General features: G+C 34.5%; 1 protein-coding gene across 1 annotated transcript in view; it reads left to right on the top strand.

The window, feature by feature from the left end:
• Positions 1-13,823, top strand: part of LOC149789024 (pre-mRNA-splicing factor ISY1 homolog) — a 47,115-nt gene that overhangs the window by 1,253 nt on the left and 32,039 nt on the right. Inside the window, exons 2-4 of the mRNA XM_089975186.1 lie at positions 8,340-8,362; positions 8,896-8,944; positions 10,917-11,025. Of these exons, the coding sequence (XP_089831312.1) occupies positions 8,340-8,362; positions 8,896-8,944; positions 10,917-11,025 (181 nt within the window). The remainder of the gene's footprint in view (positions 1-8,339; positions 8,363-8,895; positions 8,945-10,916; positions 11,026-13,823) is intronic.

Raw genomic sequence — 13,823 nt, 5'->3', positions numbered from 1 at the left:
TTTCTGCTTTTAAGGAGAACTATTAATTTTTGAGATTTATCGGGGCATCATTATTATATATTTATATTTTTTACCCCCTTAAACCCAAAAATATTACGACGTGTTGATTACAAATTGAAACCTTAAGATAGCATGCATTCAGAGTTCCAGGAATATGGTGAACAGCAGTTTTCTTGTTAACAAAAGGAAATTTGCAAACATGTCAAAAATTGGAAACATTTGTTTAGTACCTTAACCCTTTACCTCATAGAGCATTGTGACAAAGTGCAGCTCGCTGTACATAGAACACAGGTTACCTAGTCGACCGCATACGCATAGCTTGCCTGTGAACTATTAAGCAATGTAGTGTATGTTACGTTTAACAGCAATTTTAACCATTTTACATTTTTGGTACACATCTATTACATGTGGAACAATTTAAGAGTAAAGTCCGATTGTTACAGCTGTGTAATTATTTATCACGGAAGAATTTGTTATGTGCTTTAAAATCTGGAGAGAATTCGTTCACCGTCATATCAGTGAGGCCGTGTGACCAACCGTAGAGCTGCCATTTCTCATACTCGAAATTTACAAGTTTTTCATCTGTGTCTACATCACTAAGTCACCTAAATTTGATAATTTATAAAAACTAATTGCAGCCTATATCAATATCAGAGCCTTTACCTAGGTTATTGAATCTTTCATAGTTGTGATTCTAATCATGAAAACTTCGTAAGTACTGAATGAAATCCGCGACCGCCATTTTGGAGAGTGGAGATTACGACCCAGTTACTTTAAATAGCAGATATCGACCAGTACATAAACAGTGACCACGTGATCTGACGTAATTGTCATTCACAGAAATGAATGTAGTATCTAATAAGGGGTTTTCCCCGAAGGTGGCGCTACGAAAACCGGCTTAAAATGGCCGTTGTTTACAGCAGACGTAAAAAGGCGCTTCTATGGGACTTTTGTAGAAGCGTCAATAGTCGCTTCTATGCGACTTTTGTAAAGGCGTCCAAAGACGGTTGTATGAGGTAAAGGGTTAAGCTACATAAATGTGTGATATCCTTATAATGCCTTTAGATAAATTAAAAAGACTGGAAACACATATCCCCATGTTTTTCGACTCTGTATTAATTTGACTGTAAATCATCCCTGATTGTTCATTATAATTCATGTAAATCATCCCTGATTGTTCATTATAATTCACATTGCACTGGTTTATTCAAAAACAAAAATATAATCCACTCAAATCAAAGAATATAAATTTGTGTTACTTTTCATTAATTCAATTGCACCCTTGTACAATTGAGTGATAAATTAAAGGTCAAGACAATACTTGACAAAACATCCTCAAGAATTAGGTATTCCAAGCACTGTTAGGATATCTGCAAATACAATTAAAAGCACTAAGCTGTTGTTACCATCCTCAAGACCTTAATATGAAAATAAAATGTTGAAAATGTCATGTAAATTGGTGAATTACTTTTCAAGATATGACCTTAGTTTTTGAGGGACTTGGGAAATTTGCAATCCCCACTGAAAATGCAATTACCATCAACTTCAGAGGAGTAAAAAATAAATAATTTGAGGCTATGCAACAGTGGCATTTACTGCAAAGCGAGACAAATTCCTTGTTATTCAAGAAATGCAAGCACTATAGCCATACACAAAAAATTCTTTTTATTAGGTTCACCCTAAAACAGTAAAACTACAGAGGGTGGCCTTACTGGAAAAGCTGGAATTTGAGCTTTTCCATGACTCTGCAAACTTGCTATAATAAGACTATGACATTTAAATGCAAATTAAAGTATGTTCCTGTGAGAAAACCTGAAAGCAAAGCCCAATTTTTTCTGGGCCAATGAGTATTAAACTTTTGCCATACCAGATCATAGAAATCGTGAAAATGAGCAAAATGTGAATGTCCAAAGAAAAAAATGCAATTTTTTTTTAAAAAGATCGCAATTTTTTAAAATTTATTAACAGATTTTAATAATTCTTGTACCAGAATGCAAGCTATTATATGAAGAATTCATGCAGCATACAAAGAGTGTCAACATTAGTGTGAAAGTAGGTTTTAAAGCAGAAGCAATATCTGAAAATAGATAAAAATGGCAAAAACAATAATTTTAACAAGTTTACAGCTTCATCAGTTAGTAACTGATTTTTATAGGCTTTGCATCAAAATGGAGCATATTATAGCCTAAATGCATACATACTAATAATGCAAACATAATTATGATAAAGCAAAGATAGGTTACAAATCAAGAACCATGGACAAAGTATCAAAATCTTTCATTACGACTAATGTTTTGAAGATAATGTACACTTCAAACAGTAGATACAATTATAAGTGTCATAAAGGACTGCTTTGTTTAAAATAATCAGAAAAGTAACAGCTTTAACAACATTTTAGCTTGAGAATTTTATTCTGCTGTATTTTGCTGGTCAATAAGTCCAATATTTTTAACTTTCCAAGTTCAGCCATTGCTTGAAACTGGTTGTACATTTATGTTTCAACCAAACACAAACACGACTTAACCTCGGCAGTGTCATCACTGGCTGGCCATTTGAAACGATCGGTTTTGGTTTTCATCTGGCATAACAACTGTATGAGTGCCAGATCAGGTTGGTGTACTTCCAACACTTGTTCAATGTAATATTGGTCATCGTAATACACAGCTACCCCTGTGAAGCAGTATGAGGATAGGATGTCTCAGGACAGTTTCTTAATCCACTCATAAACCTGAAATGTATTAGGTTAGAAAGAGTTAAGTCAGATGCACTTGAACTGATGAATGCAACAAAGCAAAAGAAACATATTAAGAAGTAAAAGAATTTTAATAAATTCGTGTAGTTTATTTGTTCAGCCCAAAAACAGTTTTTTGTTTTTAAAAATGGTCCAGTTTTATGGTTGAGCACTGTTTGTTCTTTGATTTCCTAAATGAGGCCGAATTCATTTCACACGAAGTATTTAAAATGAATTAGGTACTTTTAGCTACATTTAATGATGATGACCTGAAAATGTACAGAGTTGTTACAGACTGAAAAAATTAGAAATGCCATGTACTATGATGTAGATATATAAAAATTGGAAATTGGGGATAGGTCTCGTTTTAACGTACTAAAATTCCAGTCTGTAGCTAGCTAGATTTACAGTGCTCTTTCATCGTTACTAAACACTTATCCCAAATTTTGGACCTTGCTCAAAATTAAAAAACTAAAGAAACAAAGCGAAAAGAAATAAAGAAGGGTAAAGCCCATTTTCCTTTTGGTGAATTGTGTTTACAAACAGAAAGGTCAAAAGTCACAATTTTATTGCTATCCAGTTCAAGCATTTTATTATTACTTGCTTGGTCACATACAAGAAGAAAAAAAAATATCAACAAATTTACTTTAAATATGTAAAATAACATGCCAAGCTTCATCTGAGACCATTTTTGCATGCGTATTTCATGTATAAAAATGACTTAGCTGAAGAAATCGGACTCAAACGTTTTTCCTGGAACTGTAGAATAGGACCTCCAATTAATGACTTCAAGTACTCAAAATACAAATATAAAGACAAAAAAAATATAAACATTAAAAACGAATCAATTTACGTACAAACTAGTGATAGATAATTCATGGATGGAATATCTGAGGCCATAATGCATCTTGGATTTACAACGAGTCGTTTAGCATAAGTGTTAGGCCAGCCATTGCATATGGCTTATTCCCAGCATACTTTAAAAAGCGCAGTGATCTTGTGTGATGTCATGGAAAACTCTGCTGTTCATACAGAAATATAGTATAATGAACATGCTTTAAAATGATATCAAATTTGTATTTTTAAATTGAGATTTACCTGAAAAATTGTCATTTTGAAGTTTTCAAAGTGTAAAATTTGAAGCAAGAACAAAACCAATTTACACAGTAAAGATATCAAAATGTAGGTCATTCTCTCTGCTTTAAAGTGGTGCTAAATATATTAACATGGGAAATGCCATGCATAATTCCAAGCTTTACAATAAACATGTATGCAAAATTTCAACGTTCGGACGAACCGCCACTGCACAAATTATGTCCATTACATACCTCAAACAAACATATTTTTAAATATGAAAATAAAATAAAAACACAAAGATTTATGCATAAAATGATAGAAGAAAAGTAGTTCTTGTGACATGCATATATTTATTGATTTTATGAATAGTGATGACATAAAATTTATTGTTCAAAATGTGCACAATTTTAACTTTTGCCCTGCTGGCAGCCCATTGACCTGGTCAGCTAGGGTAGCTTACAATACCTACAAGAATATGAAGGGGTTAATCTGATTTTATAAGTATGTAGGTTGGCACTAATAGTCACCAAATGAACATTTCAGAAGTTCATACCGCTTAGGCATGTGATTAGACCTTTTAAAATTACATATCTAGTGTTTGAAAAGTTATAAGTTTGTTATATGTGTGCCGATTTTGATCCAAAAGTTGACATACATTTGCTGTATAACATGTTTTCATACCTTTAAAATGATGTCAGTATGTGTCATACCTGTCAACTTGTAGGGTATACCCATAATTTGTACGTTTATTTAAATAATTTTGTCAGTGTATGGCTGTACAACCATTTTGTAGTTTTTTCTTATAAAAATTCATGTTTTTAAATATTTTTTAAAAATTGATTTGTTTTTGTTAACCCCAGGAGTCTGGATATATTTTGCTTTTTAATTAGAGCATGATCCAGGATCTTTTTTAGTTATTCACAAGTAGCATGGGGATATTATCAGCTAGACAGTTGATACTGGTTGCGTCCGCTTACCATTCTGCAATTATTCCATGACTTCTCACCTGGCCTCACAACAATGCAAACTGTGAGAGATTATTTTCTATGATAAAAAATAGATACAGATAGTAGAAAGTCCCTGAATGCAGTGTAAAAGTGTAAAATAAACGCTGGCACCTGCTGCATTGACTCTAAAATCCCTGGTTGCATTTTGAAAAGTGTAAAGGGTGCATGTGTTGCATAAAAAAATGTGTGTGTGTGTGTATGTGTTACAGCACACTCAAAATCAAAAGAATAAAATAAAATAAAGTTTCAGAGATGTAAATAACACTGGTCAACAGTGAAATCATTACTGACTTGAAAAGGCCCTAATCTGTAGTATTTTGGTGTGCCGAACACGAATATAACCGTGAAAAATTTGTATTGGCTCTCGTTTTGAAGATATTCATATACCTCATTTTCTATGTTTCACTGTGTAAATTTCTCCAGTAGGACTGCAGCAACATCCGGAATAATGATGTAACATTGCATAATACCATCATGCTCACATCATCCACAGTTGATTGCATCATTTTCTGATGCAATGCAATACTAATGCCATGCGGCTGCTGAAGTAAGTTGACGTCAGCAGTGTACTAGACATGTGTAGGCCTATTATACTAATGCCAGGCGGCTGCTGAAGCTGACGTAAGCAGTGTACTATATAAAGCCCAATCAGATAGGTTCAGCATTTAAAATATTTTAGACGTTGTGCGAGACAGTTCAAGCTACTGTTACATAAAACTTATTATTTTATCCATTTACGTACAATAAAGAACAGTAATGCCTCGAAAGTGTGTTAATACCGCGGACAATTTTTGCTATATTTGTGGGGAAGTGACATTTGCCAACCAGAAGAAAAGTATCAATTCTCAAGTGAAGAAGGCATATCATCTTTACTTCGGATGCAAGGTTGGTGACCAAGACAAGCCTTGGGCTCCGCATATATGCTGTGCTACATGTACAACACAGCTTTCACAGTGGTTGAATTGCAAAAGGTCATCAATGCCGTTTGCAGTCCCAATGGTGTGGAGAGAGCCAAGCAACCACCTAAATGACTGTTACTTCTGCTTGGTTCCTCCTCTTTCCGGCGGAATAACGAAGCGAAAGAAGTCGAGAATAGTCTACCCAAACATTCCGTCTGCATTGAGACCAGTTCCACATGGTGAGGGACTTCCTATTCCAGAACCTCCAGCAGAATATTCTCTTGATTCATCTGACGAAGACAAAGGTGAGTCGACCTGTTCTTCTCCTGGTCCATCAGCATGCAGTGATCCAGATTTTCACTGTGGTGCATCATCAACCCCACACAGAATAACACAGGAAGAACTAAATGACCTGATTCGTGATTTGGACTTATCAAAGAACAAGGCAGAATTGCTAGGATCAAGACTCCAACAATGGAATCTTCTAGAAGAAGATGTCACAATTACTGCATATCGAAAGCGCCACCAGCAATTGGAGCCTTTCTTCAGAAAGGAAAGTAATCTGATATTCTGTTCCGATATTGAGGGCCTCATGAATGCTTTAAAAATCACTCATGACCCACAAGAATGGAGACTATTTGTGGACTCTTCGAAACTGAGTCTCAAGGCTGTGCTTTTGCACAATGGAAACATTCTTCCATCTATTCCAGTAGCGTATGCTGTCCACATGAAAGAGACATACGATAACTTAAGGCAGCTACTGAATTCCATTGAGTATAACAAGTACAGCTGGCACCTCTGTGGTGATTTGAAGGTAGTTGCCCTTTTAATGGGACTGCAGCAAGGATATACAAAATACATGTGTTTCTTATGCGAGTGGGATAGCCGAGCAAGGGAAATGCACTACATGAGGAAGGAATGGACTCACAGGCAGAATGTAGCCATTGGAGAGAAGAATATCCAACACCCAGCTCTGGTTGAGGCTCAGAAAATCTTGCTACCACCCCTTCACATCAAACTAGGTTTGATGAAGAACTTCGTGAAAGCCATTGACCGGACTTTGCCAGCATTCCGATACCTGCATGAAAAATTCCCTCGACTCAGCGAAGCAAAGATTAAAGAGGGAGTTTTTGTGGGTCCTCAGATTCGAGAGCTTTTCAAAGATGACCGGTTCAACAACTTGCTGGAAGGTGACGCGAAACAAGCATGGAATGCTTTTCGCCTAGTTTCTACAAACTTCCTCGGAAATGTTAGGGCAGAAAACTATAAGGAACTAGTAGAAGACATGTTGATGAAGTATAAGAAACTTGGCTGCAATATGTCTCTAAAGATTCACTTCCTTCATTCCCATTTGGATTTCTTTCCTAGCAACTGTGGTATTGTTAGTGATGAACACGGCGAACGTTTTCATCAAGATATCGCAACAATGGAACAAAGATACCAGGGAAAATGGTCCACTACAATGCTGGCTGACTACTGCTGGACACTCCTCAGAGATGCTCCCGAACAGCTGTACAAGAGACAGGCGAAGAAATCTAAGATGTAGTCAATGACTTGATTTTTTATAGGTAGGCTATTACAGTTGACCTTTTACTATTGGAGTGCATTTCGTTATGTAAACATTAATTTCTTGCAGATTACAAAAAAACTAGAGCCAATTTTGCAATTTGACTGTCATATTCGTGTTCAGCACATAAAAATTGATAAGAATTGACTAATTTTATTTCAGTAACATGACTTTTGTAAAAATTTGTTGTCCAGTGTAATTATGTAAATTTGTGTAAAGTGAGTGTTTATGGCATTTGTTCTAAAACTTGATCTTATGTGTATGAATACATTTTTTTCATGTAAGTTTTATTTGGTCATTGTAAGGTTTTTATTGGTCTGGCTTAAGGTTTTCATCTCAAGGGGTTGACATGTATGATATATACAACTGTCTGTAGTTAGGTTCACCTTTTATAGTTTTTGAGCATATACCATGCACTGAATGCCATTATCATTAATTTATTATTATTATTATTAGTATTATTATTATTATTATTATTATTTTTATTATTACAGATAGAATGTGACATAACTGTTATTATTATTTATAGATTTAACTTGGTGTACAATTGAATAAAATCATAAAATAGCCATACATGTTCTCTCCCAGAGTTAACGTTCTTCACAGATTACTATATTCTGCTCACTTAAATACATCCTGTAAATTAAAAAAAAACCCCACAAAATACTGACTCTTTAAAAATTTTTACTGACTTTTGCACTATGCACAATGAAAAACACTCACTTCACTACTGTATTTTAAATTGACAGCTTAGATATGATTGTGAATAAATGGACTGACTCTTTGTTTGACCAGCTTAACAGGTGTTCTCATTTCAAAACAATATCTGGATTAAACAGTTGCTCAGCTCCCTGAGCTCAACAGTCATCCTGCTTGTTGATGTTCTTACCATCAAAGAGAAGCACAAGCAAAATATAGCATTTAATTATTTCTTCGTATCCAGATTTTAACTGCTTTAAGACATTGAGAATAAGTTTCCAAAGTATTTTGTGTGATAATCACATATAAGTAATACATTTTGTAAAATAATCAAAACACTTTTCTATATTTTTTTCCAGGCAAGGAACAGTGAGAAGGCAATGTAAGTAAAACTCCAGGTGTTATTGGTATACATAGGAAAATAATTATTGGTTTGATCTTTCATAAGCTTTCTAAAGTCACAATATTTTATGGTGTTTTGTTATGCTTTTTATTTGACAAAGATGTTTTTCTTCAGGCTATGGCATGTGCATGGGTTAGATGCCTGACTTTTAGTGTAGTATCTAAAACCTTTTTAAGCAGAAATATTATCTTTGTTTTAAATTTACTAATTTCATTCCTTACAAAAGATGTCAGAATTTTACATTGCCTTGCATCAGTCATAAAAGTCTTAAGGGCAGGCAGCATCACCTTAGGCAGTGTTGCATCTTGGTAAAACTCTCCTTTCAATGAATGGGGATTAGTCAATCAGGGCAACACTGGCAGATTGGTATGGGAGAATGTCTGTTGGGCTAACTTGCAATGAACCATTCTCTGTAGTTGTTTTTGTACAACCACAGAGGAGCTAAATACTATTTGTTTTATTGATGCAAAGTCAGTTCAGAATGTAAAAACTTAATGGTTCTATCATTTCAGGACAACACTAGCTCGATGGAGAGCTGCCCATTTAGAGCATAAAGAAATAGTAAGTAAAAGAGAAACTTAAAGCATGATTTCATTTAAAGTATGCAAAAAGAAAGTTATATTTACCAACATAACTTTATTATCATGTAACATGAGACATATACATCAAAATGTAAACGCAAAAGAATATTAAAAATCTTGTAGTGGTGGCCAAGTGGTCTAAAGCGCTTTCCGTTATGGATCAATGCCATCTCACCTTTGTCTGCGTGGGTTCGAGTCTAGGCTTCGGCTAATGTGGGTATGTGAGAAAGCTTGCCAGTAGCTTATCGTGGGTCGGTGGTTCTTTCCAGGGTTTTCCTGGGTACTTCCTCCACCATTAATACTGGCTGCCATGCATAGCCTATCATGTGCTGAAAAATGGCATTAAACCCCACAACAACAACACAATCTTGTAGCATATCGATTTTTTGCACACTTTTGGCAATTTACATATACATAAAGTTCTACAATCCAGGTATGCTTAAGTCTAAGGCTTGGCCACATTTTATATGAAGGCAGTCTTGTCAGGTAGCATTCATGCTGTGCATTAAATGGTATATAGGACTACTGATTTATCTCAACATCCCCGGGCCTGAGGCAATAATGTTGACAAGATAAGAGGAGGTAGTGTTGGGGCTTTTAAAAATATAAGATTTTTCTTTAAGTGAAATTCATCTGTACATGGTGTACCTGTCTGTAAATGATTTACACTTTGAGAAAATAAAAATTGGAATTTTGATTAAATGAAGGCACACTGGTTTGCAATAGAATTGTATATTGACAAGTTAAATTTGTGTTACCTGTGTGTAGTACAATTCATAATTAAATTTGTGTTACCTATGTGTAGTACAGTTCATAATGCATTAAGTTCTGTACTGTTTATGGAAAATCCATGAACTCGAGTTTAGGTCACATAATAGAACATTCATATATTAGTCACATCCTGTTAGAAAATATAAATAAAAACACATATATAAAAAATGGAGGACAATAATTTCAACAATATGAGATGCCAGTTCAGATAAACCATCAAAGAAGAAACAAAATCTGATGTAAAGTTTCAGAAATGTTGACTATTACAGCACGTATAGCTAAAGCAGGGTATGGAAACAGTGAAAAGATTGATGCTGATACAACTAAACAGGACATTTTATGAGGATTTTGATTTTAGCAGAGACCGATGAGAGTGCAGTAGAGAGAGAGATGGACATTTTAGTGATGGTAAAAAAAAAATGAATATGACAGTTTCCTCCCCTCACCCATTATTTTCTATTTCCTTGTTTCATTGACAGGAGGGGAGATGCTCAATTAGATAAAATCCTGAAAGCATCTATCTATATCCATGTGACCATTAGGGTAGGCTTGGTTCGACTAAGAGACTTGGAATGTTTACCAGAATTTTATTTAAATCATCACAGCAGTTTTAAAGATAAAGCGAGTTAATTTCAAACATCAACATTGATTGTCTGGGCTTTGAAAGTTACCATGATGATGGTTATAGTTGTGATGTCACTAAGTCATATCTGGTCAATGACTAATACATCAGCCCACCAATTCACCTTTGTGACAAAAATAATTTTGGAACTGTTTAAAAGATTGAAATGGATCAATTATGTTGAACTATATAGTTAATAATAATTATTGAGATACAAAAGGTACCAGTTTTTTGTAAGGCTGTCAGATTTGTGCTACCAACTCTTAAGAGCCCACTGCTTTTCCCTAGTACAAGATAAATATAAATAATTCATTATGTAAACTCACAATTTTATCAAGATGTTCTGAGATACAGCTAAGGTATGTACTTTTGTCTTTAGATTATATAAAATTATCTACAAATGCAAACTTTTCTAGTAGCTATCAGAATTTTGACACTTCCATTTCGTTGAATAATTAAGCAGAGCAAACTAACATTGTTATAGGTGCAGACAGTTAGTGCTTTTGCAGGTGAAGAGCTCAGAAATATGTTCTTTGAGTTAATCGCTATTTATCTACAGGAGCGGCGACCTTTTTTAGCCTCAGAATGTGATGATTTAAAGAAAGCAGAGAAATGGCGGAGACAGATCATTGGAGAAATCTCCAGGAAGGTTGCACAGATACAGAATGGTAAGAATTATCATGTAGAGGACACATGCAGTTTTTGATTTTGATCCATTGCTACATACTTTTATTACAAAAGGGTTCAGATATAATTTTCCACTTTCAGTTTTTTTAAACACAAAATAATTATTGTAAAATAAACAGAATCTGTTAAGTTAAAATCCATTTTCCGTGAATTGAAACTTATTTTTTATGATTTTCAATGATTGGAAACGGGAAGAAAAATAAATCAGTTTTCAGTTTACACCAGTGTGAAATTTACATTACTTAAAATTGTCAAAGGTAAAAACACATTTTGATTCTGATGTATGAACAAGCACTGTTACATATTTTTTACATTCTGTCATACATATGTATCCTTTCATACTTTGTTTATCTTTCAATCCTATCATATAATATTTATCATTTGTTTCTTCTGGCAGCTGTTTATTAGCACATAGACTTTACAAAAATGTCCTTGTAGCCAGAAGGAATAGTAGATTAAGAAATTTACTAGTTCTGCTGAATATTCACCAGTACTTCTCACTAAATAGTGTCAGACAAGTATCTAAATTAACAACACTTTTATTTCTTAAATATCACAATCATTTATAATTCTGAACTACAAAGGTTACTTGAAAATATTCACTGCAAGTTGACTGGAAAAAACAACTATTCTCCAGAAATTAACTAAAACAAGATAACTCGGTAAAAAGAGTTTTAGAGCTATATCAACCCAACAAACAAAAAAAATAACTTATAAAGAGAGAAGGGCAGAGACCTCATTCACATATCGTAACTCCACAGATAGACGATTTATGACAATACCTGTTATGCAGCAGTGAAAGCAGGGTGGGAAGGTTTCTCATTAATAAAGTGTAATCATTGTGTGGGTTTTCACAACTGATATGAACCTTTCAACAAAATATGTCTTCATGATGCTAATTCTTTTTTATAAAGACTTTGTTTTATCATAATATGGATTTTGAAAACCATGTGCGGTTTTGTGAATCCTAGATTTTCATGGAAAGCGCTTTGACATCATGCCCAACATAAATGTCAAAATAGCTAAAATGGAGTAGAAAAGGTCAGAGGAAACTTGGATACACAGTCTCTGACATACAACTTTACCTTATGAATCTAACAAAGTTGGTAAATATTTTTATAAAAAAATATGATTTGTAAAATTCTCATTTGTTCTAACTCTCTAAATAGCAACTGAATCTTGGGGATTTATGTGATTAGCTCCAAAAGAACTTGGACCACTCTGGTGGCCTAGTAGTTAGAGCATCCGCCTCGGATGTGGGAGGTCGTGGGTTTGATCCCCGGCCAAGTCATACCAAAGACGTACAAAAGTGGTACTAACAGCTACCTCGCATGGTGCTCAGCATTAAGATGTTAGTGTTAGGACTGGTTGGCCTAGTGTCAGGATAATGTGACTGGTGGGACATCATGCTACATGTCTGCAGCATGATGCCCCAGTGCTAGACATCACTATAAACTGCCACACTGCAGACATCGTAGCGATATGACTGAAAAATTGTTAAAGCTACGTTAAAAATCCAAATCACACACACACACACATCCAAAAGAACTTGGATGTCATCACTATGTATTAGCATAAATAATCGCTGACTGGTGACAGTTTAAATCTTACTAGCTACCGAACTAATAAAATTATGAAAACTACTTGTCTGACAGGAAATTTATTAGCCTTAGGTTTGCAGACTACCTTTCAAGCCCTGTATTACGTCATAACATACAAAGTACCAAGAGTTATTAGATTCTGTTGCAAAAACAAAAATGCTAAATCTAACATAATAAAGATCTGACTTTCTGAAGATGCATTTTTTAAAAAGTTTTTGATACGAAGCAAATACCATCTTTTAAAAGTTTTGATAATCTGCCAAATAAACTCTGTCCAAATACATTTTTTCCTTTTTTATAGTGATTCTTGTTATATGTCTCTTAAAATGGAGTGTATAATGTTATGACATTTGCCTATCATTACATTCATCCAGCTGCTACAAATTTTGTTTGAACGCAATAATTTTAGTTGTACAAATACAGTATTCATTAAACTTTGTGGATAGTTTGCACATGGGTTAATGAAGAAGCCTATATAGATTGGGCATTAAATGTCCAAGGTCAGGGTAATTGAAACAGAAAGAAGAAGAATGGTTTTTATGCTATAACTGACATTAGTTCTGTTATCACAGACATGGAGCAAACCATTTTGATGGCTCACAGTTCAGGTTAGGAAGAAGTCTATTGATTTGGTGAAAAGGTAAAAAGATAAACATTGGCCAACATTTGTGGATGGCTTCCACTCTTAGTAAGAAAAGAGTCTGTTTATGATAGGGTCAAATGTTCACTGTGATTGAAAGAAGAAAATGGTATAATTACATTTGTTCTAGACCCCACTCCATGGCAAAGATTTTGGAAGGTTTTCACTTAAGTAAGAGAGAGGCATATTAATTTTGGGATCAAGTGGTCACAGTCATTGAGACGCAAAGAAAAAAAGGATTTCAGAGAATAACTTTCATTCTAGACCTGCATGTGCTTTTTATGCCTTTTATCTCATGAAATCCTTGTTTATTGGTTAAACCCTTCAAAATTAGCTTTGTGTCATCACAACAGGTGTTTTATTTTCTGCAATCCTTCACATAAATGGATGGCATTTTTTAGGTAAATTGCCAATTCATGTTAATGCATCTATTAAAGGTTTCATCTTGTCTCGTCCAGACTTGATGGAGTTACTGCCCTTTCCCCATCAGTATTATATCTTGACCACAGTCGATCCTTATACCCAGTATAGCTGAAGA

Source organism: Sinohyriopsis cumingii, chromosome 11 (assembly GCF_028554795.1).
Source record: "Sinohyriopsis cumingii isolate HCF-2022 chromosome 11, ASM2855479v2, whole genome shotgun sequence".
Classification (NCBI taxonomy): domain Eukaryota; kingdom Metazoa; phylum Mollusca; class Bivalvia; order Unionida; family Unionidae; genus Sinohyriopsis; species Sinohyriopsis cumingii.
This window is presented reverse-complemented; position numbering and strand designations above follow the sequence as displayed.